The sequence below is a fragment of the Fringilla coelebs genome (genome assembly GCF_963513975.1).
Source record: "Fringilla coelebs genome assembly, chromosome: 14".
Taxonomy (NCBI): domain Eukaryota; kingdom Metazoa; phylum Chordata; class Aves; order Passeriformes; family Fringillidae; genus Fringilla; species Fringilla coelebs.
In genome coordinates, this window is record NC_140040.1 from 6,181,303 (window position 1) to 6,209,301 (window position 27,999).

The window sequence follows — 27,999 nt, forward strand, 5'->3', positions numbered from 1 at the left end:
CAATGGTGCCCAGTGCCAGCACCAGAGGCACACGCTGGAACACAGGAGGGTCCCTCTGAACTTCAGGGAACACTTTTTCACTGCGAGTAGGACCAAGCACTGGCACAGCTGGCCGGGGAGGTTGTGGAGGCTCCATCCTTAGAAATGTCCAGCAGCTCTCTGGACACGAGCCAGCCCTGGGTGACCCTGCTGGAGCAGGGCTTGGGCCCGGTGACCTCCGGAGGTGCCTCAGCTCAGCCAGCCATGGCTCTGGGAGCTCCTCCTGAGGAACACGGAGCCTTTTGTCTCCAGGTCTCACCTTGGGGCTGGCGAGATGTGGTGGGGTGACAGGAATAACGAGGGAGTGTTACTGGAGGTGGCGATGGAGTGACAGTGTGACAGGGCTGTGACCAGGCTGAGGTGGCAGAGGTGAGAGGGTCCGCAGCGGTGTGAGGGAGTGGCGCGGGAGTGGCGCGGGAGTGGCGGGCGTGTGACCGGCCGCGATGGTGCAGGCAGGAGGAGGCTGGGCGGGTGACACGGCTGCAGAGGGGTGTCAGGCTGTGGCGGCGCGGTGACACGGGACAGGTGACAGGCGACGAGAGGTTCGCGTGGCGGGACCCGGCGCCAGAGGGGCGGGCGCGATGGCGGGAGCAGCCGAGAGGCCGGACCTCCACGCCGCCGGGGGGCGCTGCGCGGCGCTGGGCGGGTGCGGCGGCGGCGGCGCCGTTTCCGGGTTGGCTGCGCGGCGCTCGGGGCGGCCCCGCCTGCAGCCGCCGGCACCGGGCCCGGGCCTCGGCAGCTCCGCGGGCCCCGCGCCCGCCGCCCCCGGGCCGGCCCCGCCCCGCCCCGGCCCCGCTCCGGCCTGGCCCTGCCGCCCGCCGCCGCCGCCCTCCTGCGCGCCGCGCCCCGCCTCGCCGGCCTCCCGCGCCGGCCCCGCGCCCTCCTCCTCCTCCTGCTGCAGCCGCCGCCCGGCGCCGCCATGCCCGGCCCGGCCGCCGGCAGCCGGGCGCGGGTGTACGCGGAGGTGAACAGCCTGAGGAGCCGCGAGTACTGGGACTACGAGGCGCACGTCCCGAGCTGGGGGTAAAGCGCCGTGCGGGGACCCGCCCTCCCTGGCGCGGGAGGGCCTCAACCCGTGGGGAGGGTTTCCTGATCCCCCGCTCCCGTGCTGGGCTGTCCCGGGGGCTGCGGAGGGGGCGAGGCTGGGAGGGGACCCCTCTCCCCGGCCTGCTGCCCTGTTCGTTATCCACTCTTCCCCCACCACCGCCTCTCTCCTCTTGGTGCCCGCAGCAACCAGGACGACTACCAGCTGGTTCGAAAGCTCGGTCGAGGGAAGTACAGCGAGGTTTTTGAAGCTATCAACATCACCAACAACGAGAGGGTCGTCGTGAAGATCCTCAAGGTGAGTATCCTGTTGATGATGTAGAGGCTTGTGGTGGCTGGGAGCAAGAGAGAGAGGAGCTGGGTCCAAAGAACTGTTGGATCTCTTTCTTCAGCCCAAAACTCCTGTTTTCTCCTTAAGGACATTGGGATGGTGTGTTTGGAAATGGATTTGGTGTCTTGCGTGCTGTAGTGATGTTTTGATGTCTCCACCCCTCCTTGTCCAGCGTAGCTCAGGGCTGAGAATTCCTCTGGTGGGGGAGAGCTCTGAGTCCTGACATTTGAACAGCGTTGCATGTTCTGCCTGTGTTTGGCAAATCCTATCTGGCAATGCCTGTCTAAAACAGCCCAGGGACTGCCATTTCAACAGGAATGTGAAGCCTGGAGGGGGGAATCCTTCTGTTAATCTCTAGACAGTGGCATGTGGCCTTTTCAGAGCCAGGCTGTGGGATGCTCAGCGGTTAAAAAAGCACCAATATTTTATATTCAGTCCTTTAGAGGATCTGATGTGGGAAACAATTTCATCACAGCCAGACTACAAACACTGGAAACTTGAGAGGGCTTAAGGAGAGCTACCAAAGTTTGGCAGTGTTGGTGACCTGTGTGCTGGTGTGTTGACCCTGCTGGGGCTGGGCTGTGGGGAGCTTTGTGCAGCACTGGGAGGTTGTAGTTTGGGATGGCTGTGCACGGGTTGTACACTGCAGGGCACGTCTCACCGTGTTTGACACTGAAGCAACAGCTCACAGCAGGCTGTGCTAACTGTCCTAGCAGCACTCTGTGTTGGTGATCTCAGGGCAGGCAGGGGAGTTAAGACAGAGATGAAAGGTTAGAGTTGCAGTATGTTTGGTTCTGCCTTGGCTGACACTTGCGGCTGTCACTTGTTGGACCAGCAACACTTGTCACTTGTTCCCCAAGAGCACGTGGGAGCCAGTGTCTGACCATGGGTGTCCTAAGAATTTGGGCACACATTCATCCACAGTGTGCAGGGGATTCTGAGCTTAGTGTGCCCCTGCAGCCACTGAGAAGAGCAGCTTTCCAGGACATGCATCTCTGCAGGGCTGTAGCCTTAAGGCACTCAGTAGATCCACTCGGATAGCGTGTCTGGCTGTCTCTGCTGCTATTCCCACTCTCTCACTGTGCCTGCTTCCTTGGGATCTGCCTTAGTTTCCTAAAGAACTTGCCATGGTTTGTCCACCCAGCGCTCCTGAGAAAGGTGATGATCTTCCATCTGCCTCTGGGAGGAGGCACACAAGCCCCAGCTTTGGCTGTGGGCAGGGAGGTGGCCAGGTGAGCTGTTTGGGAGAACCTCTGTGGCTGCTCCTGACGTCAGGGCAGAGTGGTGAGGTTCACGTGCCAAGCCAGGTTCCTCTGGTATGCTCCCCCTCCTTTGGATGCTTTCTGTGGTTTGGTGTTTTGTCTTTTTTAAAGCAGATGCAGGCAGAAGTTTTTGCTGTGCGACAGTGGTCATAAGTGGCAAATGCAGAGCTGGATTTTACAGCAAGATGCCTTGTGGCCAGCCTGGGGAAACCGTGCACTTGTGCATGCTGCTCTGGAGCCCTTGATGGCCTTTTTGGGACTGCTGTGGTTTATTGAAATCCTAGGTCTTGTCCCACATAGAAAGGCACCACGAGGCTGAGTGGAGGCTGCAGGGAAAGTCATCAGAAACCCTGCTCCTTGCCTCTTCCCAGGCCAGAGAGCCTCCCCTGGAGCAATGCTGCTCTGCCTGTGGCAGCTGAACTCTGTCACGTCTAGGGAGCCTGTCAGCCTTGGACGGTGAGTCAGCTGGCAAGAGTCATCTGAGGGCAGCTGGGTGCTCCTTCTCCTTGGGGCCTGAGTGTGTTGCCTTAATGCCCTGCAAGCAGGAGACTGGATTGTCCCAGATATGAAGTGGTTGGTGTTGCCACTGGTTCCCCTGGCTCTCCCCGCTTGCATTAACATGCAGACAGCATTCCTGTGAGCAAGCAAGGAAAAGCAGAAGGTCCAGATAAATAAAGATGAACTTTCTCCTCAGTGGAAAGTGGGTCAGTGAGAAGGGAGTTTCAGAGCACAACGTTGTGTACATTATGAAAACCTGTGAAGTGTGGCAATAACATCACTCTGATCTGTGGAAAGTGCCTCTGGTTTCCTGTAACTAGACTCAAAACTTAATTGCAAACATAATTGCATGTATCTACAGGGGAGCCTTAGCAGAGGGGCTGGGTGTCTCTGTTCCTCCTAACTGGGTAAAAATTTGGATTCTGTGAGATAAGAAATGCAACCAAAAGTCTTCAGGTTTTTGTGTGATGCAGGGATGGGTCAAAGGGAAGTACCGTGGTTGGGCAATGGATGCAGATGTTTAGCACAATTGTTCCTTTCTCTTTAACATTTTTTGAGAGTACAGTTTATGTTAGGTGTTAGAGTGAGTTTTAGCAAGAGTCACTGTCTTGATATCTCAGCTTCATGGGTAGTCACTGGTGTGTCTTCCTGGCCTTTGCTCTTTGAAGCAGCCCGTCCTTACGGAGCTCAAGCCAGCGCATAGCAAGTACTTCCCCTGCTTTGGTGTTGTACTACCTGAACATCTTGTACCATCCTCCACAGAGGTCAGGAAATTTTATCACCCTTTGATGCAGAACTGAGCCACAGAGATTTCCTGTGTGACTTTGGGCAAGTCCCTTAGCCTTAACAAAGCTGAGACTAGAGCATAGGTCCTGGTTTAGGGCTTCATGAGGGAGATAACTGCTCTTCCTCTTAGGGCAGCCACTTGCCTGGTTTGTCTACAAGTGCTTCATGAAGACTTCAGCTTTGGACAAGGCCAGGAAGCTGAGGGCTCTGGTTGGTAGCACAGTGCTCTCAGCCTTTCAGACTTCCATAAAGCAAGGTGTCCTGTTTCCCTGGCCATCACCCAGCATTTCCCTTCAGTTCTGCTACCCCAAGTGCAGGACCAGGCATATCCTGCAGGAAAATGGGACGTTGTTAGTTGTGGTCATAACGTGTATCAGCAAAGGAAGAGAATGAAGATCATGCAAATGACTTTGACATTACCATTTTCTGGATCAAGTACCTTAAATATGATGCTCTTAATGTCACTTTTCCTGGGAAAATTTTGCAGCTCTTTTTTAAAAAGGCAAACGAAGCAAGCATGTTGCTTCTCACTCCACTGCAGCAGGACATCAGGATGCACTGTGTAGGATGATGTGTGCAAAGCAGTGGTGCTGGAGCCTGGTTTGCCACACAAGACACCCCCTGCCCACATCTTCCAGAAGCTTTTATCTTGAGCAGTGAGGCAGAGGACATCTGTCCCCCTTTTCAATGTATTTAGGGAGCAAAGAGTGAGAAGGTTCTGAAGTGTGGGGACTGTACTGTACTGACCTTCCTACCCCTCAAATTAGTAGAGCATGGAGTCAGCCAGCAGTTCTGCTCCACAGTCCCTTGCTGGTGTTGGAGGTTCCTGTCTGCTTTTTGATGTGGCTGGTCTGGGTACAGCTGTGGCCCTGCTTCCTGCCTGCCTTGGGGCAGCCCACACCAGGAAGGGGGAGGGTGTGAAAGTGTTCTGTACGTGTTTTTGTGTCGTGCTTAAATCTGATGCTAAGGTTTGACTCCCAGGATGAGGCCTGACATTCCTCAGCACATACAAAGGAAGTTTAAAACATCCTTGTTGCCAGTGAGTCCTGTGTTGTCTACATGCAATGCAGGTATCTGAAGCACAGCTCTCCTCTTCCGTATCTTACCGCACAGAAGTTTTTGATGGACCACTGCAGTCAGTCTGTGCTGTCTCTTTGATGAGCTTCTCGTTTTGTTTTTCTGCTAATGCAGCTCCAAAATGTCTCCCTGCATGCCTTTAAAGTGAATCCTCTGTTCTGGGGTAACAGTTTTCTTGGAGGATGTGAACAGTGTTGCAAGTTGCCACTCCAAAAGCCGAAGGCTGACTTTCCACATTGCTTGTAACTGCTACAGGTGATACCATGTAGTGAGAATGATGCTTTTACAAATGAGTTACCTGCAGTTAGTGCTGGTGGGGAGTGTTGGCTGTACCACCTGTATAGGTGTGTCCTTCACCTCCCGGTCTCCTGTACTGCCTCCATCCCTACTGCACCCCCTCCATGGGGGTGGAGATTACAGCATCCATGTTGGCAGGTCACTACAGGAGTCAGGAGTCATCCTGCTTTTGTGATGCACCTGTGTCTCCATGTATGCTCTACTTGCCTGCAAAGCATGAAACCCATCATAATGAGACTTTTGTCTCCTAGTGTGGTTACTCTGCATAGGCACAACATGGGTGGAGGTAGGGGAAGAATGCAGATGCAAGGAGAGGGACCAGTGAGATGGAGGTCCTGCAGCAGTGATGAAATAGCCTTTTTCTCCTTTGGTGGCTTTTGTCCCTCTGTGCTGAGTCCATGCACTGGAAATTTCAACCATGTACATGGTTTCACAAGTGCATTCTTGTTTGTTTGGCTTTATTTTTCCCCTGTTCCCCCATTTGGGCTGTGTGAACCCTCCAGAGCTGCTGCTTATACCAGGCACTCTTGGAAGATCCTGCCAGTGTTGAACTCCAGTTATCACTCTAGCTAGAGAACCAAGTTGGGATGGTGACTGTGCCAAGTTTTCTTCTGTCTACAAGATTTAGAGCTCACATACATCAGCTTGTTCCAGAGGGAGGCTGAAATGACTCTCATGCTGGTGTGCAGAAGGGATTGCACAGGGAAATAGGATTGGATGCTGTTGGTCCCTCAGGCTGGAGCTTTTGACTGCATCAGTGACCTTCCACCAAAGCCGTTCAATGCCTGCTCCTGGTAACTCAGTCTCTTGCTCCTCCTGCATTTGCATGCACTGAATCAGCTCCCCCTGGCCCACTTCCTCCTCTGGCAGTCTTGAAATGAGCCCTTTTGCAAGAGAGATGGGTACACAGCTCTGGTCTTTCAAACTCCAGTTGCCCACAATAAGCTTGGCAGAGTTGGCTGCTGGAGCCCAGCCTTGTGTGAGCTGAGACCAACTGGGACAGTACTGGGTGCCTTGCAGAGGCCTGGAGATGCAGCTGGTGACTCTCGTGGTGGTGGTGTAACCCCAAGGAACTGATGAGCTGCAAAGCTGCAGCTCCCACGTGGAGAAGGGTGAGATACAGCATTGTGTCTGTTTGCAAGGGCCTAAAGGAATGATTCCCATCCCCTGGAATGGTGGTGGGAATCAGAGCTTGGTCCTCATGTGTCTCACTTTTAGTTAACTGCAGAACTCTTGATGTATCATGGGCAGTTCTGAAGCCCCAGGAGGGCTGTTTTGGGGTGTGCCATGTTGGAATGAAAAGGATTCTGAAGGAAAGAATGAAACTGCCTTCAGAATATACATGCTGGGATATTCTACCAAACTTAAGTATATTTTATTTAACTAAAAAAGCAATAGTACTTTTGTACTTTCAAGGTATGTCTTTCCCCCCTCTTTTCTAAAATTCAAGAGCAGCTCACAAAAGTTTGAATTTCCACAATGGAAGTGGTAAAATGCAAACAACCAACAGAATGTTAACATAAGTGGGCTCCTCGATTTTGTAGCTCTTTGGAATATGAGTATTTGGTTTCCCAGCTGATGTCTGGCAAAATAAGCAGAGCTGCTCTGAAGCCAATTTTCCTATTGAGCAATTGGTGTTGGGCTTTATAGGCCGATTATTGTGATCCTTTTGATAATACTTGCTAGAGACAAATGAGCTTCTAGTGCCAGCTTTTAAATGTTCAAAGCCTGTGACAGGGATGCTGCTCGAGCCTTTCACTGGTCCTGGACATTGTGTGTTGACATCTCCCTGCTTGTTCACTGGAAGCATCGTTGTATTTCCAGGCTATTCAGGCTTGGTGAGCAAATAATTGATTTTTTTTTTAATGGCGTGGTGGAATACATTACTTTAGTTTCTCGTGGATTTGTATCTTTTGACTGCTAAACCTTCTTTCCTGCTGTGCTAACCCCAGTTTTGTTTCAGAGCACCTGCTGGGCAAAGCCCAGCACCTTCTGGGATTCCTCCAGAGCAGCACATGTGCTCCTCAGCTGGCAGCATGTGTGCACTGCCAGGCTGCCTGCTCTGGGCTAATGTAAAATGATTTTTATGCTTTGGACTTAACTCATATTTCACATGCTTCCTGGTCACTGCTTTTCTTTGTACAGTGAGAAAATTCATAGAGAACTTTGGATAACAAATCTGATTTCTCTCTTTGCTTGAATTCAAGCAATGCCTTCCCAGGTTGTTGGGGAAGGCTGGAACTGGAGCATCTGACAGAACTGTGCTTTAGAACCCTTTGCTTTAGAAACCAAGCAAAAAAGATGTTTAACCAGGCAGCCATTTATTCATTCAAGACAGGAAGTGATGGTTGCAGTCTTTTATTTAAAGGTTTATTTTAGCAAACAATGTTAATTCTCCCAGCTGGTGTTTGCTGCAGCTGGACTCCTTCCCTGCTTACAAGTTTGCATGATCCTGTGGGAAATGACCCAGGATCTGTTCTCTTGATCACAAAAAGGTGTTTTCTTCTGGATCTACCTGACTGCAAAGCTTGTTGTGTGACATTTTTCACCTCTGCAGAGGAATAGCTTTGCATGATGCTCCCCAGTCTTTGGGCAAAGAGAGTTGAGGTAGCTCTGGTCACTGTAACTGCCTCTTCTGCCTGACTTTCAAGTGAATTGAAGCATCTTTGTCCATTTGGCTGGTAGGGCGGGAATCCTGCAGCCAGCAAAGGATAGGTGGCTGTGGACAGAGACCATCCTTCTGTGTCTGGAGGTCATCTTGTCCCTCTGCTCTGGGCACTCAGTGTAGTGGACAGCTTTGAGCTGCATGTTTTGTCTCCACAATCCACAGCCACCTCACTTCCAGTTTGCCTGAGGAAGGAAGCAATTTTCTGGGAAACTGGAAAACTGGCTTGTGCTAGACAGTAATGTTGTTCTAAGGGTACTGATGCAGTTGAAGTAATTAAACCCCTCCCAGTGTAGACACGGTTAAACTGAGACATGTCTTTTAGCCTGGTTTCCTATGGAAACGAGTCTTACGCAATCCTGCTGTCTGTCAGCCTTTCTCCCCCTCCTCCCCCCAGTAGTTTTTGCACTGGTTGGCCAATTTCAACCAAATGCGACAGAAGTCTCCAAGCTGTCAAGTTTGTACAGATTTCACAGAAGTAGGTGTTTGAACAGAGCAGAGGGACTGTGTTGGAGCCCCTTCCAGAGGGAAGGGCTTTGACCCATACTGGTCACTGGAGAATCCCAGCATGGAGGAAAGCTTTGAAATACCTCTGGCGTGAGAACAGATGGAGTTGGAGGCTGTACCTGTGTAAAACATTGCCTAGCAAACACAGGCAGATCAAACTCAGGAGCAGTTAATTTTGTCGAGGTGTCTGCTCCTTTCCTCTGCTGGAAATCCCCCTCCCAGTGCAGGAGGACTGGCCTGTGTAGGAAGCACAACCTGAAATGCTGCCGTTCATAGTCTGGTTTAATAAAATAGCCTTAAATGAGTATTGTTAAAAATACTCTGGCTGCAAGGGCTGGTGTTTTAGAAGCTATCCCTGCTGGGAGAGGCAGATGGTTGGAGGCCATAATAGCTTCAGTTCACATTTAATCCATGTGTGTTTGGAGTCAACATCCTTGGAGAGACAGATCGGGTGACTCTGAGAGACAGTTGTAGCAACCCAGACTTAATCCTGGTGCGTGGCTGATATCCTGCTGCCAGCCTGTAGTTTCAGCTGCACTGGGCTCTGGGACATGAGGGAAGTCAGCAAAGTTTCTCTGGTTTGAGCAGTTACCCCCAGTGCAGTGCTGGCCATGTGTTGGAGTGGTTTGCACCAAGGTGTTTGACTTCCCAGATGCAAGGGCTTGGGCTTAGAATGGGTTACTGGGCAAAAAAGGAGCCCCAGTGATGTGCCCTTGCATAGCACATCCAGGGGCTGTGCAGCTGTGGCTGGAGCAGTGGTGTGGGACCTGTGGGTAGGAGGTGGCATGAGGCTGGGTGGGTGAAAGCTGTGTGGGATGGGGTGCAGACCAGCAGTCACCACTGAAATGGGGAAACTGTTCCCCCCATTGCTCTCTCTGAGGACACTCCTAGGCAATAGCTTTTCCTCTGAAATGACTTAAGCCAATGGAATTTCTTTTGCCTCATCCTTGTTTACTTAGTGGTGGAAAACCCCACTCCGAGTCTGAGGATGCAGGGCTTCCCAGCCCCAGCCCTGCCTGGAGGCTGGTGGGGCCCTGGTCCCAGCTCACAGCTGATGTGGGGATGGTGTGACCAGCCTGGCCAGAGCTCTGCAGTCCTGCAGCTTAGCGGGAAAAAGTGCAAACAGCGAGTGGCTTTTAACTCTCCCTCTTGCTGAGACAGTGTTCACCCAAGTGTCTTCCCTTGGTGATGTCAGAGATGCTGCTGGTGGTGATTATCTTCAGGCATTTCATTAAAAAAGACCAACTTTCTTCTCTCCTTTTTTCTAAAAGTCACTGATTTTGTCTTCTCTAGTGTTTTAGTGTGTGGTGGGTAAGGGTAGATAACTGATGGAGATAACGCAGAGCATCATTTTCCCATCCTACAAAAGGTAAAAAAAACATGTGGAAGTGACTGGAAGACAACAACTCCTACCCCAGTAGAAGCAGTGGTTGCTATGAAAGGAGAAAAGGGAATCTTGGAGGGATATCCTTCCCTACCTAGCTGATACAAAAGGCCCCTGAAATAGCTACAGTACAAAGGGAAAGGTGTTTCACAGTGGGCTTTGGGTTCTCTTGGTTGTGTTCAGGGACTGTTTAAGCTCCCAGTCAGGTGCAAGTGTTGCAGCAAAGAGGCTGGAAGGCATGTCTGTCATAGCCAGGCCATTCAGGGAGCACCTTCAGGATGTCAGTGCCTCAATTCCTCTTTGAAGTTCCTTGGAAAACAGCTTGTGTGTGCATCTGCCTCACTGGGAAAGCAGAGTAACCAAATTACATTCTCTAATTCCATCTTGGCCTTCTGGTAAGATCTGTGCATGTGGGTGACACAAGGGCGGTGTCTGTCTCCATGCTGACATAAATTAAATTAGTTCCTAATGAAGCATCCTCCTCTCAGGTTCCAAGATGTAGCCCTCACTCTTGCTGGTTTACACGCCCCTGCTCTGACTGATTGTCCCTGATTGTCCCTTTGTGTCCAAGCTCCCAGGAGCTCCAGCATTCTCTGGGTACTGCCCTGGGGCTGTTGGTCCCACTCCCCAGCAAGCCCTGCCCAGCATCGCTCCAGCTCTGACAGCTGCGGTGGCCTTGCTGCCATTTTCCACAGTGGCTTTATGAGGTGCTGACACTCCCTGTGCTGGCATTGGTGTTATTTTTGGCACTTTGCTTCAGGCTGAGATTCTCATCTTTTGGCTTTAAAGTCTAGCTCATGCCTTTTAACTTGCAAGAGGAGAAGAGCAGGATTCGAATCTGAAGGTTTCAGCCACCTGAAGAGCCTGGAAATACAGCATATTTTATCACTTACATAAATGCCATATTTTCCCACTATATAAAACCTTCTGTTCCTTCTCCTATCTGCTCATACATTTCTGCCACGGGTCTGAACACAGGGATTGCCTCGGATTTGCCTGTAAGGGAAGTATGAGTTGTACCATCAGCATGCTGTGGCAGAGGTGAGGTGGTGAGCATGAGCTGCTGAGCTCCCGTGGCTCCTTGTCCTTCACACAGACATCTGCTAACGTGTGTTACTTTGGGAAGGTGCCTCATACCTTTGCCATTCCTCATCACACCCCTCCACACACACCAGATTCAGTGCCAGATGATGAATGTTTTAGAAAGCTAGAAGTCTGGAGAGGAGTGCTTTCATCAGCAGCCTCAGAGATGGGGCTTTACTAGCAAAGGGCTTTAGCAGTCCCTGCAAGATGTCTCTGCAGTTCTTTTTAGTGGTACTGGTGGGGCAAGAGGGGATGTTCCAGATATGGAATGAAGGACTGCTAGACTTGGTGACTTGCAGCTGGTGCTGCCCATGCTGGTCAATAGCCAAGGCTCATTAAAAAGTCTCACCTCTTATCTGCTCTACACTGCCTTTCATTTCCAGCAGGCACGGAGCTGGGGTTGTGCTGGGAGTGGATGAGTTACAGAAACAATCATTTGCATTGAAGTGAACCACTGGATCAGCAGAGTGTAAAAGCCAGCCCAAGCACTGAGCCTCTGCCTTGGGAGCAGCTGTTCTTTGTCAGTCTCCGCAGGGGGATGTCCAGAGGAAAGCTTACTTTGCAAAGAGGGCTCCTGAGACTGAGCAGATTAGAGGAGGAGTCAAAACTGTTTAAAATATCTTTAGGCTTTAAAAGTAATCATGGTTATGGATGCAGTGACATGCAGTGCAGTTGGCACTGTGCATTTGAGATGTTTACAAGTGAGGCACAGCAGTGTCTGAGCTTACAAGTAATCTTGGTGCTGGAGACTCTCAGATTATTGTTTCATGGGATTCAAGTACTCATTGGGAAACAGGTTGAAAAGTGAAAGACTGGCTAGTGCTGGTAGACAAAAGCAGAGCTAGGTCCACCATGCTTGTCCTGTGACTCTGAGTGCACAACATGAATCAGTATGCTGAAGTTACCACATGGCAGTCCAAGACACTTTTAACCACAGTTACTGGAGTCATAGTTCTGTTTGTCTGGAGGGGTTTGATTGTCCCCCTGATGCATGGAAGGGTTTCATGGATGAGGGGGAAATCCTAGCTCATGCAAAGTGTCTCTCTCCTCTTTGGTGCTAAAAATGTTCCCATGTGAGGGTGGGAGCAGAGAGAGGAGGGGAGGTGATGTATTCCAGTCAAAATCAGTGACAGAAGTCAGTGTTTATTTCTGAAAGGACTCTCACTTCTAATTTCTTTTGTCTATTTAAGCCAGTGAAGAAAAAGAAGATAAAACGCGAGGTTAAGATTCTGGAGAATCTCCGTGGTGGCACCAACATCATTAATCTGATTGACACTGTCAAGGATCCAGTGGTAGGTGCCTGTGTTGGGGGGGTGTGCTGGGATTGCCTTCCCACCAGCTGAAGGCACAGGCTGGTTGGTTTGGTGGGCTCCTCTTCCTTTCCACGTTCCCCAGACTCTTCAACACCCCTTCTGTGTCCTTCGTGGGTTGCTCCAGCTGATGGGGGAAAGTTTTGAAGTCCTACAAATTTTCTGTAAGAAAGTAGAGCCTGTAACCTTCTGTCTGGCATCTGTAACCTAAGTGCCAGCCAGGGCAACTGGATATTAAGCCCTTTAATCCTTCTGGTTGCTGTCCTACCCAGTGACCAGTGGTCATGTCATGGTCTGCACTGCCACAGTTACCCCATTCCTGGGGAGTTTTCTGTGACTGGCAGCTGGCTGAGGGCTGTGACTCCCGGCCTGCTGGCAGCCCTGGAGAGGAAATCCTGCTGCAGTGTCACGGTCCTGGCTGACCTCTCTCCTGGGAGGAAGGCTGGGAGGCCTCAGCTCCTTGTGACAGGTTTTGCCTTGCCCAGTACACTCTCTGCTCCATGGCAAGGGGGGAGCAGCGCTGGCCAAAATGCCGAGCTGGTGCTCAGTGTGTGGGGTGTGAGCAGGGCTGCACTTGCCATGTCCTGCTCCCACCTTGCTGTCCCTAGTGAGGGCTGGGCAGGAAGCAGAGACTTTCTCAGGTCTCTTGGAGCCAAAGAAAGATCAAGTGTGTATTTTAAACCATGACTTTTTCTCTCTTGCAGTCAAAGACCCCTGCTCTGGTGTTTGAGTACATCAATAACACAGATTTTAAGGTGAGTTTGCCTGAGTGTAGAGGAGGGAGGCTTCCCATTTCTTTAAAATGTTGTGTTTTTCATATAATCCTCAAGAGCTGTAGGGGGAATTTAGAGTTTTCACAATTGTCAGCTTCACTTTTCTATCTCCATGTAAATCAGAAACCTGTTATTGAGCTCTAGATGAAAAGGCATAAAAGGTTTGTGTGCTGAATGTCCCAACTCTGAAGAGTAAGGTCAACAGGTTAGATATTCTTGCTCCCCTCTCAATTTAGTAATCACTGCTGTGCTATATATTCAGCCCAAGTTAATCCCTGAGCTGTAGTGCTCTGTTTACAGCAGTGCAGTTGATGCAGCTGGTGACACTGATTTATTCTGGAATCCTTCAGACCTGGGAACTGTGGGGTGGCAAAGGCTGGAGTGCTCATCTCCCACTGCTCATGGGCCTGGTAGTGAGGGGTTGAACATTCCTGAATACATCTTAAGAGCTTTTTTTCCTTGTCTGCGGCTGCAGCATATTCCCTGGTTCTTCTGATGTCTGGAGGCTCCAAGGGATATTACTGTTCCCAAAATGAGGGTCCTTCTGTCAGACTGCAGCTACACCTGCCTCTGCTTCCAAAATGCTTCTAGACAAAAGGGATCTATAATTAGCAGCCACACCTATCTTAATGGTATCTTTGCTTCCCCCATGTGAGCCTTTACCCTAAATCACTAAGTCAGTGGTGGAGAATTAATTGAGCAGTTGCCATTAGAAAGCCAGCAGTCATCCCTCCTGCTCCATTCAGGGATCTCTTTCATTCCATGTTATGGGATGGTGTTTTTTCTTCCTTTCTGTCCCAGATCATTATGTAGGTACAGGTTTTGTAGGAAGCAGATGTACCAAACACCCAGAGAAGGATCTTGGGCTGGTGTTGGTTATAAAGGAGGCAGCTGGCTCACATACTAGCTCCTGCAGCCCTGCATGCTGAGGGACAGCACACATAGCTTGTGTCCCTCTGGGGTGGGCCTGGTGAGCTGGATGCTGCCAGGTGGGATGTGTGTATGTAGCCAGAGCTGCAGCCATGCTGCAGTGAAGGTCTGAGTGCTGCTTAAACCATGTAGAGATACACTGCATGAGCCACAATAACAGCAACTTGCAGCAGCATCTGCCCTGACAGCTCTGGGTGGGGAGAGGAGTGTTGCCTCCATCAAGTAAACAGCCATGAGAGGAGTGCTCTGTGGTGACCTTTCAGGGCTAATTAAAGCAGGTTTGGTTTGCTTGGGCTTTGTTGACATCAGCTGGGCTGTGCCAGTGCCTTGTGTGTTGGGAATGTGACCCTGTGCTTCTGTGACCCATAGCCTGCTTGGAATGCTGGTCCTAGAAGTTTTTAACTTTCTCTTTGGAGACCTTTTAATTATTTCACTGATTTTTATTTTTAATACATGTCTTGACATAAGGTACATTGCTCAGGCAGTGGTACACCTTGCTGAGGATTGCTTTGTGTGTCTCCAAGTCAAAATGTGATTACACCACTCTGACGTGTCCTTGGAAGAAAAAATTTTCCTCAAGGATATCCCCCAGAAACTGAAATGTGTCCATGAAGTGGAGTGTTCAGCAGTACCTTGGGGCTGGTGGCCAGCAGGGACTCTTAACTGAAAATGCTGGGCTTGGGGCTCATGGTCCTTTGGCCATCCTGGCCACATGGAGAGCCAGGCTGGGCACTGCTGCAGCAGTGAGGAGCACTGGACTGGCCACTGCACGAGTGACAGTGCTCAGCTCTGGCTGTTGCATTAGAAACAACTACATGAGCTTGCAGCAGACTTTTGTAGGCTCCTGGGAGAAAGCCTTGCTCCTTGGGGAAGTCCAAATTCACAGCTGTACAAGTCCAAGACAGAAAGTATTGATGCTTTTGATGCTGATTGGTACAAGGCAGGAATAACTTGTCTTGGGAATGCAAGTGTGTCCCCAGGGCATGCAGTGTGGCTTCTTGTGTTCAGAGCTTATTTGTAACCTGAATTTCCCTAGCTGTGTATGGGGTGTGTGGGTTGTTTGATGCTCCACTCCCATGAGCTGTCTGCCTGTTTGAGTAGGTTCTTGGGGCTGCAACTAATTGCAGATTATAGAGCTGCTTCTACTGAGGGTGCCTGTGGGTGTCTTCTTCTATATAGAAACTCCCAAGATGTCTCTTCCCTTGCTCTGAAGTGCCAAACAGAGAGTACAGAGTATGTGAGACCACTTTTGTTGTCTCAGCTTGCTCTGTACCTCCACATGTGAAGCAGCTAGAGAGCTTCAGTCATTGTCCCCCTACTCCAAAGTCCTTATCTCCCTGGGCAGCCAAGTTTTGCTGGAGTTTAGTGCCACAGGAGCTAATCCAGGTGACAAGGACCTCTTCTCTTTGTTTGGATGTGGCTATTGCTGATGTGCCCATCTCTCAGTTGGCATCTGGATTCAGCACTGATGAGAGCCAGCATGTCACTGGCAAATCACCTTCAGAGTGTGTGAGGGGTTCCCAGGGCAGCTTGTGTGGCTGAGGGCTGTGACTCCCAGCCTGCTGGCAGCCCTGGAGGGGAAATGCTGCTGCAGTGTTGGCAGTCCTGGCTGACCTTCCCCCTGTGAGGATGGCTGGGAGGCCTTAGCTCCTGGTGACACGTTTTGCAGGCACCAGGTGGTTGCTGACCACTCCACAGGCTCTCATTTTTCTCTGTCCTGTTGGCAGTAATTGCTCACAAACTTGGATGTCTGCTCAGTTGTCTCCTTTCTGGAAGTTCCTTTCCTCAAGCATTATTAATTTTTGCTTTGATGCTAATACTTTGACCCCTTTGCCTGTTCCAATGGCAGAACACTGTTCATGCCAGTGCACCCTTGGAAGTGGCTGCTGGGTTTCCTCAGCTCTCTGTGCCTGGGCAGAAGCTGCAGTTCTGTGAGATCCAAGCTGTGGCTGATCCCAGATCAGAAGCACAAGCTTTTATTTCACTAGTCTTAAATGATGGTATAAACAGGAGACTTAGGTGATACCTCCCCAGAGCTGATTACATTTTCTTAAATTACCTGTCTGGTCCCTTCTGGAGGTGACAGCACTTGCCAGGAGGATGAGCTGGAGCCAGGCTGGGTATGTATTCTGCTGTGTGAGGACAGCAGCTTGTGTACAGGGTTAGTGTTTCTCTTCAGACCTGCTGCATTACTTGTCATCTGAGAGCATTCAAGATCCCCACAGCAATTTGCCTTAAATGAAAGCTGCACTGCAGAGCCACATGCAACTGAGGAGCCATCAGTGAAATTAAATGTCTTTCTCTAATTGGTTTCAAACCAGAAATGAGACGCCTGCACTTCAGCCACTGTCAGCTGTCACGTATTTTGTACTGTGCCTTTCATTGCCCCAAAGAGGCAAATGGGGACAGAGACAGGTCTCAAGGAGCAGTTCTTGGTTGGGTTTGCTCTAGCAGGTTTGGAGCTGAAGCTGAGATGGGTAAGAAAGGTGAGCAATGGAGAGTTGCTTTTGGATGTTCAGCCTGCTGGAATTGTGGGTACAGTGGGCTTTTGAGGCAAGTCTTCCACTTCACCTCCATTTTGGTGACTTTTCAGGCCCAGTTGCTGAGGGAAATTGTGCATGGGTTATATCTTTTTACATCCAGGGTTTGTTTAAAAAAATGGTTGTTGCCCTGCATAAGTAATGCAGAAGTAGAAAAGATTCTCCTCCCCTGTGTGGCTGCCAAGGCGGGATGCTTTGGGAACTGTTTTCCCATTTTTTTCCTTTTGTTGCTGCTGCTGCCCTGCACCCCAAAGCAGTGTATCTCCTCACAGCCACCCTGTTGCTCTGCAGATGCTGCTTCCTGCACGTAGCCAGCTGTGTTGCTCACTCAAGGGAGAGGAATAAGCATTTAACTCCTGTCAGCCCCATGCTGGGGGAAGTGTGTCTCTGCTTCCTCAGGCACGAACAGGATTGGTTTATGATTGGTTCTGTGATGTGTGCCAAAATATCACCGAAAGCTGGAGAGGGGTACTGGCTGCCTGTGGGTGGGTTTGGCCTTTCCTGGTGCTCTGTATGGAGAAAGGAGATCAGCCCAGGTCTCTGAGGCCTCTGGGATCCCGAGTGCTGGGCAGATGTTTGAGCTGGGTCCGAGTGATCCCCACAGTGATGTTTCTGATAATCCTACTGCACAGAGACAGCTGTAAGAACAGAGCATGTGTGCAAAGGAGGTGTCTGTCCTGCCCTGCTGGGCTGGGCAAAGGGGATTTGGAGCCCACTGTCAAAGCCTGCTTGAGGCAGCTGCCTGTGCAGGAGCCACTTGCAGTGGAAACCTTGGCTCTGTCCTTCAAAGCTGTGTGCATTCATTGGCTGCTGTAGGGCTGAGCAGGCTCCTGCAGGGACTGTTCCCTGTGGTGAGCAGAGCTGGGCACTGCTGGCCTTGGCACTGCCAGAGGTCAGAGGGGCTGGGTTTCACAGGCAGCTCTCCTAGGGAAATCTGTTGAATGCTGTTTGCCCAACAGTATTTGGGCTTATCATGGCCCAGTGCCAAAGGCCATGAGCCAGAGAAGCAACAGCATTGCAGGTCTGAGAAGAAACACATTGGTGACCTCCCATCCATCCCCTTCCCACTTCCAGGCAGCAAGAGGCAGAGAGCCAGGAAATAGGAAAATGAGGCCTAGCCTTGTATTGCCACTGCCTTTCCTGCCCTCCTCCTTCCCTAGGAGCATTGATGTTGCCAGGTGAAGTTGAACAGGGCAGTGAATGCCAGAAAGACATGTTTTACACATTTCTTACAGTGTTTGTAACCTAGGAAGCCATTTCAACAGACCTGGAAGGACTCAGCTGTCCTCTGCTGGCCCTGTGTCCTGCATCAGTTGTGCACAAATCAGAAAATCCATCCCTGCTATGTCTCTGTAGCTTGTGGCTATGTCTTTTTTGCTCCCTGCTCACTTGTCTGCTTCACTGGGTTGCTCCAAAGCATTAGGATCATCCCAGCTCATGAGAATACAATGCAGTTGTGTCCTGGAGGCTGTTAAAGCTCTCTGTGTGTAAGTGACACTTGTATGTTATCAAATTATTTCTGATTTTGGGGCTGGGTAGGGGCTGTTTGCAGATGGCCCTCAGTAAGGCAGGAACCTGAGGATCTCAGCATGGGCCTGGAGGGGATCCAGGGCCAGAGCTGCTTCTTTGGAATGTGAATTTCAATCCCTTGCTCTGGGATTTTTCCTGAAGCTGCCAAGTGGTGCCTGTGATGGACAGCGGGCTCCAGTGCTGATGCAATTGGTGATTTGTCTGAGCTGTGAGATGATCCTTGTTTGTAAGAAAGGGCAGAGAGGTCTGGTCCCACTGCTGCTCTGTGAGTGTCCTTCCTTGCCTTGCCCTGGCATCTTGCCTTGCTTTCCCTGGAAGAGAGGACAGCTCATCAAGGTTGGACTGACTCCACAGCCACTGACAGATACTGAACAGAAGGCAAATTTTGGGCCAGCTGTGACCTGGTGTGGGAGCAGCAGGAAGATGAGTTTTCCTGTGATGGTGCTGGTGGCACAGGGCAGGTTAAAGTGCCCCCTGGAGCTCTGTCACTTCCACATGAGCTGCTGCAGAACAGAGGAGAGGAGAGTGGTGGCAGTGAGCGCTTCCCTACTACTCAAATTGTGCTCTCCTTGGTCCCACAAGCATTCCTGTGTTCTTCAGTTGCATTAGCCTTTACCCTGGGATAGAGGAGAGGATAGAGCCCTGTGGCTCTAAGGCTGGCTCTCTTTGTGCCTCCCAACCCCATGCTCCTTTAGATTGATGTTTTCCTCTCCCTGTCACACCCTGAATCCCTGGACACCTTCCCATGTGTTCCCAGCCCACCTTCTTTGAATGCTGTTGTCAGTGCTGACATACAAAGTCATGACAGTGACCTGACAACAGAAAGAAAGTCACAATTTTCTGTACCTCCTCCAGAGCTTTTGCTCTGTCCCCCTTGGACAGACAGCCAGACATCTCCTGCTGGAAAGTTGTGACAAGTCTGAATGATGCCAGTAGCATTTCACAGGAGCTCTTGCATCTTTTCTAGATTTCCTGGCAGGTCTGAGATCAGGAGAGCCCTCAGGAATGGTAGCATTCATAGGGAATCTGGAATGGATCAATGACTAGAAGCAGGTGGGGTGCAGAAAATTAAACTAATGCAAATCTGGAGTATTTATTTTTTCTCTGTTTTTTTCTCCCCCCTCCCCAAATCTGTTTCAGCAACTGTACCAGATCCTGACAGACTTTGATATTCGGTTTTATATGTATGAGCTGCTTAAGGTGAGTGGCATTGCACATGACAGTCTGGATGGGGAGACCAGGAACAAGAGTGGCAGTAGTGGGGCTCATGGGGCACTGTTGCTAAGAGGTTCCTTCAGTGCAGAATCCAAGTCTCATGACATGGGAAGGTTTGGGAAGAGATTGGGTTACCTGGCTTGTTGCTGTGAGGTATTTCAGCCAAACTGGGGCCCTCTGGTCACCTCCAAAGAGTCTGTGATTCTCTGAGGTCTCAAGTGTTTGTCATTGTGTCACCAGGTAGAGCTGTGCTTGGTCTCCCTATGATTCTTGCACCATTGGGCTGCTGTGAGGAAAATCAACTCCCAGAAAAACAGCCAGAGCCAGGACAAGGCCCTTGAGGCAGGGCTGGGGAGCTGTGATGCTAGGGAGAGTAGGAGAGAGGGATTGGCAGCTCCAGGCTTTCCTCTGCTGCAGTATTCAAATGCAGCCCCAGAAGGTGAATTCTGCCCACTAGTTATGCCAGCTGTTACACGTAACATCAGTATTTTCCTTTGACACCTCCCAGACAAAGCTTTCCTTGCCCCTCTGATGAAAGGTGAGGAGTGCCCTGAATACCTCCCCTTAACTAGCCTAGCTTTCACTTCCCCATGGAAATTCCCTCCAGGAGCCATGGCAGGTCTGTGGGATGTGCTGCTCTGGCTCTTGGGGGTCTCCAGCTGCAGGACAGGGGAGGCAGCAGGGCACAAGGGGGAGCTGACAGGTTTGACCCATCCCAGGGCTGTTCTGGGCTGACCTGCTGGAGCAGCAGCTTGGCTGTCTCAGGTCCTAGCAGGGCCTTGGCACTTCTGGGCTGGCACTTCGCAGCTCCCATGTTTCTGGAAATGAGTGGGACAGGCTAGGAAAGCCCTTTGTGCTCCAAGACTTGATGGCTGAAGGAGACTTCCTGAAACAGATCCAGTGGGCTCAAGGGAGGCTTTCTTCTCTTCAGCCCCATGCTTGCCCACCTGTGTGCAAGGGAAGGACCTTCCTGCTGGGTATGGGAGTGAGCCTGAGGCAGCCTGAGATTAGGATGGGAGGAGTGATGAAGTTTAGATGATACTTGAGCCTTGGCAACACAAAACACTAGAAGAGCTTCATCCCTGGAAGCAGTTTGTGTAGCCTGTTAGAGATCTCCTGGACTGGAGATCCAGAAGCACAGTTTGCTGAGAGTCCTGTGGGCTGTGAGGCCACGAGTCACTGCAGGGCTGTTCTCTGCTGGGATGGAAGCTGTTGCCTCCTTGCTTCCCATTGTGGCACAGGCCCAAGGACAGCGTTGCTTCCCTGGCACTGGTGTCTTGGATATTGAATGACTACAAGCTGTACCCTCTTTCTGTGCTGCTGGAGATGCCATAGCATCTGATAGATGTTGATGGATGGATCTCCCTCCCCTTGGAGATGAGAAAACAACATTCTCACCCCCTTGCTCAAGGGAACAGCTGCGCTGGGGGGGCAAGTGGTGCAAGGTCATGGAGCTGGGGAGCTTATATGTGCTCTTGCCTACAAGCTTTGCTCTCCCTCGTGCTATCACTTGCCTTTTTTAAGTGCAGTTTGGCTTAAATCAGCAGGGCAGAGGTGACTTTCTAACTTGGGACACAAGTGGAAAGCCTCACTGGAAGGCCATAAAACTGCATGCATGTAGGAATCATTCCCTTTCTAGGGAAGAGAGCCTGACCTAGGAAGCACCAGGGCTACCCAGGTTGGAGCACTGGGCTTGCCACCAGGTGGGACACCTCTCTGCATTATGTTCTTCAACAACTGTGCAAGGAACATGGGGAACACCTGTGACTGCAGTAGGGCACAAGGTCCAACAGTCTTGTTGCCAGCTTGTCACTTTATCATGTGCAGCATAAGAGCTGAAACTGCTCATTCCATGTGCCAGGGTTATGGCACTTCTTGTGAACTCTTGCCTCTGCCTGAGAACTGTCTGTTACATTGGTAATGCTGTGCCCATGGTTACAGCCATGTCTAATGTGTGTGTGTCTGCCAGGCCCTGGATTACTGTCACAGCATGGGAATCATGCACAGGGATGTCAAACCCCACAACGTCATGATAGACCACCAACAGAAAAAGGTACTGTGACACCAGGGCTTACAAGGAGGGGTTTTCCAGGAAAACTGAAAGCTCTGCTGCCTCTGTACCCATAGCCCTGGCAGATACCCCTTAACCTGCACAAACCTCTGTAACCTTTCTCTACTGGCTCCTCTCCATCTGTGCCAGCATCAGGAGGTGGTCAAAGTCCCACAGGGAAGCACCTCAGTGGGAGTCCATGGCTTCCTCACTGCTGGGATGTGCTGGTTAGACCACAGGAAATGGGCAGCACAGGGGCCCACCCCACCCCATCATGGTACTTCTGTCCCATTGAGTGCTGTGTGTGCCTGCCAAGGGACCTGGAATTTTTGTCAAGGAACTAGTTGGTGGTCCACAGGTCCCTCTCTGTCAATCAGCAGTAGCTGTACAGACAAGGCAAGGTGTATAAGGAAGGGAATCTCTTACTGGAGTCCGTCTCTAGGAAGCAGGTTGGCCACCTCTGCAGCTGTGGGGATGGTCTGCCTTGCAGAGTGTGCTGAGCCCCTCCTACCCCATTTTCTGCTCTCAGTCCCCAGGTAAAATCAACACTGCCCAGCCCTTCTAAACAGTGGAATAAGACTTTTGCCTGCTCCCTGGTACTCAAGGACCTGGTGGTGCTGGTAAGGAGCCAGCTGCCCAGCAGTAAAAGTGTGCTTGGACTCAGAAGGCAGTCTGTCTAAGCTGGGCTTTGCCCCACCATCTGATGTTATGGGAAAGGGAAAAACCTGATCAGAGAACTGCTGAGAGCATCTGCTGTCCACAAAGGTCCTCCCTCCACCCTGGGCTCCACACTTGCATCAAGGGATTGAGGTTTGGCCATTGGGGCTTCTCCTGCCCGGCTGGTGACTCTGTGTCTCTCTTGCACGCTCAGCTGCGGCTCATAGACTGGGGTCTGGCCGAGTTCTACCATCCAGCTCAGGAATACAACGTCCGTGTGGCCTCCAGGTACTTCAAAGGACCAGAGCTCCTTGTGGACTACCAAGTAAGAGTCTGTCTCCTCCTTGCTGTCTATCCAGTGATAACACTTATGGCTGCACTTCAGCCACCTTTGGGTTGTCTGGTTTTGCCTGTCAGGGCATTGCCTGGGTTGGAGAGAGGCTGGCTGTGAAGCGCAAAGGCTGAGGCTGCCTGTGCTTGTGGGGAACCAGGCTGTGGTGAGTGTGCTTTTTCTGACAGCTTCTCCTTTTCTCCCTCAGATGTATGACTACAGCTTAGACATGTGGAGTTTAGGCTGTATGCTGGCAAGCATGATCTTCCGAAAGGAGCCCTTCTTCCACGGCCAGGACAATTATGACCAAGTAAAGACATTGTTACCTGGCTTACTTTGTGAAAAGTTTGTCCCCAGTTCATCTCTGTGTGTACAGTGGGGAGGCTCTGGGGATGGGGCTGCCAGGCCGGGAGGATGCTGCTATGTTTGGTTGAGTTATCTCTTATTTTGCTGCCATGTGTAGGAAACTTGCTTTCTGCACATCTTGCAAAAGCAAGTTTCAAGGGAGAAACTCCTTCTGTCTGGATGTTTCCAGAAGGAGGGCTCTTAGATTTGGGCAGCTCTGCCTCTGCAAAAGAGTGGTGGGCTGCCCTTCTGCTCTCTGAACATGCCTTTTGTTCCAGCTGGTTCGCATCGCAAAGGTCCTGGGCACAGATGAGCTGTATGGGTATCTCAAGAAGTACCACATAGAACTGGACCCACACTTCAATGACATCCTGGGCCAGTAAGTGGAGAAGTGAAATGCTGCCTTTTTTTTCTTGTAAGCACAGAGAGGGAGATAAACTGATGTCTGTACCCTTGAGGCACTCTCAGCAAAGGCCTGCTCGATCTTCTGGATAATGGTGCTGCTTGCAGGCTTCACATCTAGCTGCTCATGCCATCTCAGGAAGTCACTGAAATGCAGGCTCTTTCCTTTTGTGTCTCCCATGATTCCTGTGCCGTCCCCTATTTCTTCTCTCTCCTGCATGTTCACATCCTTTACATGGAGATGTAGAAACTGCAGTTAAGTGTGGGCTGAGTGGCTCAGAGTTTTCCAATTGAGGTTTCTGTAAAGGACAAGTGGAATGTATGGAATAGTGAGGACAGATTCTGTGAGGCTGGGATTAGTGAGGACAGCTTCTGTGAGGCTGGCTGGGAAGCCAGACCAGTTCTAGTCCCAAGAGTGTCACCCTGCCTGCCACATGCTGTTGTCTAGTCCCTGTAGGCAGAAGGGCATGTGCAATGTTGTTCCTTTTCTGGCACAGGAGCTCATACAGTTGTGTACATAAAGAAGAGGATTTTTCACCTTTGGCAGGTGTTTGCTGGGCAGTAGCTTGTGCAAGAAAGAGCTATGGGCTGTTTATCACAGCCACCTATACTCAGAAGTGGCTGGTGGCAGGTGATTCCCATGGGACACGGGGGTAGTGCTGTGCAGTGACAGCTGGTCCCTTTTTCCCTTTGCAGGCATTCCCGGAAGCGCTGGGAGAACTTCATCCACAGTGAGAACAGGCACCTGGTCAGTCCTGAAGTCCTTGACCTCCTGGACAAGCTGCTGCGATATGACCATCAACAGAGGCTGACTGCCAAGGAGGCCATGGATCACCCCTATTTCTGTGAGTCTGTGCAGTAGCTGGGGCCAGCAGGGATGGAGTTGTGGGGGCAAATTTTGGCTCCCCACTCTGCAAAAGCCTTAGCAGCTCTGTGGGCTTTCAGGGCAGTCTCTCTGGAAGGATTTGCCTGGGTGGAGCTTCCGCTTTATTAAATACTGTTTCCTTTTCCTGCCTGGTCTGTCTCCTGCAGATCCAGTGGTGAAGGAGCAGTCCCAGCCCAGCTCAGAAAATGCTGTGCTCTCCAGTGGCATGACAACAGCACGATGAGGACTGGAAAACGACGGGTAATTCAAGATGTTTACAAATAAAAGCAAAACCTTCGGTCACACAGTGAAGGGAAAAGAACCAAGGACCCCCCCCTCCTTTCCCTCCCCTTTATACTCGGCAGAAATCTAACCTTGGGGGGGGTCTTAAACCTCAGTTCCTCTCTGGTGGTTGTGGTTAATGTAACTCTAACCCTGTGGTACCAAAGCCCTGGGCAAATGGTCTTGCAAGAGCTAAATATGTAGTGATATCCCCAGGGCTCCACACAACTGATTCTGGTTCACATCTCTATGGATCCTTCTCTTCCTTCTCAGTCCAGCCTTCCCCACCATGCTGGTGGGGACAAATTGGTCGTTCCACCATCAGCCCTTAGCATGCCTCTTTCTAAACTTGCCTTTCTGACTTGTAGACTCTGAATGAACCAAATTCAGGCTGGGGGTCAGCAGGTGCAACTCTGTTTTGAGGTCCAAGTCTTTACTGCTCACTCTGGGCTTGAATTTGGCCCTTGAATTCCAGTTTCAATTGTGAATGCCGGGGTGGTTGGGGGGGAGGGGGGGGAGTTTGACAAAAAACAACCCACAAACCCAGCAGCATCTCAGGATTGGTTTGGAGCATTAAAACGAAGGCACTGATCCGAGTTGCTGGGGAGAGGAGATCCCCCCCCTCCAGTGTGTTTGACAAAGGCTCGCTCTGAGAAGAAACTCAATAGACCTGCTTTGGAAACTTGTGAATGTGAGGGCTGCTCTTGTGGCAGGAGATGGGAGGGACTATCCAGACTTTCCCACCGAGCTCAGGAAAGTCAGTGTTGCAAGATTTTTTGTGATAGGTGTGCAACCACGTACCTCATGACGTGGCTCCCATGAGAATTCGTGCCAGACGCAGACTTGTGCCAGAGCACAGCTCTGGAGCGGTTCAATCCAGCACCGCAGGATGGAGGAGTGGAGAGGAGGCCGGGGAGGAGAGCACAGGGAGGGGGGAGGATCAACAAACAGCGGCATCAGGGTGGGGGCTGTGCAGCTACTGATCCAGGCCTTGGGATCCCACGCAGTGTTTTAACAAAGTCAGCCATTTGTTGAATTCTGGGGTGCCGATCCTGTTGGGGGGTGGGGGTTCGTCTTCTGGGTTCTTTCATCAGATCCCTCGATGGCTTTATAGCCCCACAATTCACAGTTGCCTCCTCTACTTGTTCTGTGTGTAACTTCATCAAGTGGTTCTGGTGACACTCAAACCTAGACGCTGGAGATAGTGTTTTCCCACCAGCACCTAAACACAGAATTTCCTTCTGCGGCATTGTTGAAATAGTTAATTTTTTTATAAGGTTGCAATGTTTCTATTTGAAACATCTGTTTACATTCCATATTCCAATAAAGTTCTATTGGCATCGACAGCAGGTCAATCCATTTGTATAATTCACTGAAACCAATAAATATCTATACGTCTGAATGTCTGCCGTCTCAAATCTATGGGATAGCCAGAAGGCCTGAGAGCTGGAGGCCTTGTCTCCTCCAGGAGGGCAGGTCAGCTCTTCCAGCCCCTCTTGTCTGTGTTTTTTTGGGATCTCTCACTCAGTCTTTGATTGCAGTTCTTCCTGCTGTCAGCCCTGAGAGTTTCTCTGGGGCAGATTGTCTCCGCTGCCACGGGGCCGCAGAGGTGTGAGGGTTTGGGCACAGCGTGGGGCTCGGCTCTTGTGCTGCACTGGCCCAAACAGGCACTGCCTGAGGGACAGACCTGACTGCTCTTACCTGGTGGGTCAGCCCAGGTCACCACTGCACAGCTGGAACTTGGGGTTCTCCCCCTGTGTACCCCCCTGCTCGTCTGATTTCAGCCTGTGTGGATGGCTTGGTCTAAAGATGTGCTGAGTAGGGAGTAGCTGTCCCTTGCACCTGGGGACAGGGGGGACTGTCCTGGGTGTCTGGCTGAGGAGCAGCTGCCATCCTGCAGGGCCTTGCTAGCATTTACTGTGCTGCAGAGGCTGCTGAAGGCAGTGGTGAGTGTTCCGAGCCCTCCCCTTCTATCTGCCCACCCTCCTGGCTGCCTGGCCTGAGGGGCAGGGAGGTCTCTCGTGCTCTTATGCTGTGCCAGTACCAGCAGGGTTGGTTTGGGGTTTTAATATCAAGTTTTGAACTGATTTTAAGTATCTATTGAATTGCTTCATTGAGAAGTGGATGTTTCTCATGGCCTGTCCAAGTTGCTATGGGAGAAGCTTGTCTGTTTTCCAGCTCTTGTGTGTTGGCATTCCCAGCTTCTGGAGGGGCAAGGCAGAAGAGGTGGGGAGAAGAAAAATGGGTTGAGTGGGGGAACTTTGGTAGGTGAACAGTGTTGACCATTGTGTATAAGTGTGCTGCATATAAATGCTTGACAGTGTCTGAGCCTGATGGTGAAATTTCAAGGTGGTACTTGGGGAAGTGTCTGTTCTGTAAACCTGCATCAGGAATTCTTTCCTGGTACCCTCAAGCAGAGGAAGAGACTTGTTCTTCCAGAGACTGAAATGGCTTTCCCTGGTTGCAGTAAGCAGAGAGCCTGGAACAACCTGCCCCTTACCTCCCAACATCCCTACCCCAGCTCTAGGGCAGGATGAGCAGTGACAGATTCATCCTGGAGGGAAACAGCAGCTAAGCAAGAGTAGTCTGGGAATGAGGAGGGTGTGGAGTCTCCTGATCCCAGGGCAGTGAGGATGTTTAACTGCAGCTTGCACCAGTTTATCTCTGCAGCCAGTGGCTCTTCCAGCACTCAGAGCAGGAAATCCTCCTCTCCTCTGGACCTTAGCAAAGCATTCTCCTGGCTGTAAGGAGAGCCAGGAGCTGGGGAAGAGTGCTTTGTCCCTAGGAAGTTAAGAGGACTGGGAAACATGCATCTTCATCTGCTTTCTCCTGGAGAAAGTTAGGAGAGTTCTAGTGCATGTTCCTGGCCTTTCAGCTGGCCTGGCTCCAGCTTTCTAGCAGAGGTAGAGCATTGGTTTGGCTGAGTGCCTTGTAAGAAGAAAAGCTCAAAACTGAGCTGCAGAAGCCACTGAGAGATGCAATAGGAAATGGATGCAACAAGCAGCTTTGCCAGCTTGTCTGTTGCAAGTGTGCTGGGCACGATGGGCACTTTTAGTGGAATTGTGGGAGGTGTTTGTGGTAGTGGAGGGAAACTCCAAACAGCAGGTCATGGGAAAAAAGTCCAAACTTGTCTCTGGCTGTCTGTGACAGTTCTGCTTTGCTGGACTGCATCTCTCTCTTGCCTTTCTCAGCTCTGCCTTCGCTTCTCGCCTCTTCCAAAGCAGGCTGAGGTTCCCTGCTGTGCCCAGATCCAGAGAGCCACGGAGGGTGCGCCTGGGCCTGGCTGGGGTGGGGTGGCAGATCCGGGGCAGCGTGCCCAGCCAAGGAGCTCCGTGTTGAGCTGGCAGTGCCCTGCGACGCTCACTTCCCTCCTCCCGTCTCTCCTCAGGTCCGATGCTGTTGCTCCCAATTTTCCATAAGCAGAATGAGAACCAAATCAAACGTCCCATCGGCGCGGTAGAGCGACGGCGGGCGGACTGCGCGGCGCGGGCAGGGCTCAGAGCGGGGCACACGCCTGGCTGGACGGCACTCGCCTCGCTATGACCGCAGCCCTTCCCTCCGAGTGTTAAAGGTTCTTCTGCCTCTGTTTCCTTGTTGAGCTCTTCCTGACCCAGAAAGCGTGGAAATGTGAAGGGTGTGCAAAGCAGTTGTTGGTTAGTCGTTCCTTCCTCTGTTCCAGCTGTTACCCCCCAACCTCTGATGGACCACGGTTAGACAGCTTGTGCCTGTCTCTTCCAGGACATGGGGGTTGCAGGGGATGTAGTATCGTGATGGACAGTTCTATACTATAATTAAA

At 51.1% G+C, this 27,999-nt stretch overlaps 1 protein-coding gene across 2 annotated transcripts; it reads left to right on the forward strand.

Annotated features, from left to right (window-relative positions):
* The first annotated feature begins 857 nt into the window (after positions 1-857).
* CSNK2A2 (casein kinase 2 alpha 2) lies at positions 858-27,998 on the forward strand. Of its 2 annotated transcripts, XM_084215456.1 has the most exons (12): positions 858-1,062; positions 1,270-1,381; positions 12,164-12,265; positions 12,988-13,038; positions 19,197-19,256; positions 21,241-21,324; positions 22,193-22,303; positions 22,518-22,619; positions 22,933-23,033; positions 23,753-23,901; positions 24,089-24,182; positions 27,592-27,998. In XM_084215456.1, the coding sequence occupies exons 1-11, from the start codon at positions 959-961 to the stop codon at positions 24,163-24,165; spliced, it is 1,053 nt and encodes a 350-aa protein (XP_084071582.1). In that variant the 5' UTR covers positions 858-958; the 3' UTR covers positions 24,166-24,182; positions 27,592-27,998. The 2 variants fall into 2 exon arrangements, with proteins under 2 accessions (XP_084071582.1, XP_084071581.1); XM_084215455.1 differs by lacking the exon at positions 27,592-27,998 and having other exon boundaries at positions 24,089-25,549.
* The last annotated feature ends 1 nt before the right edge of the window (position 27,999 follows it).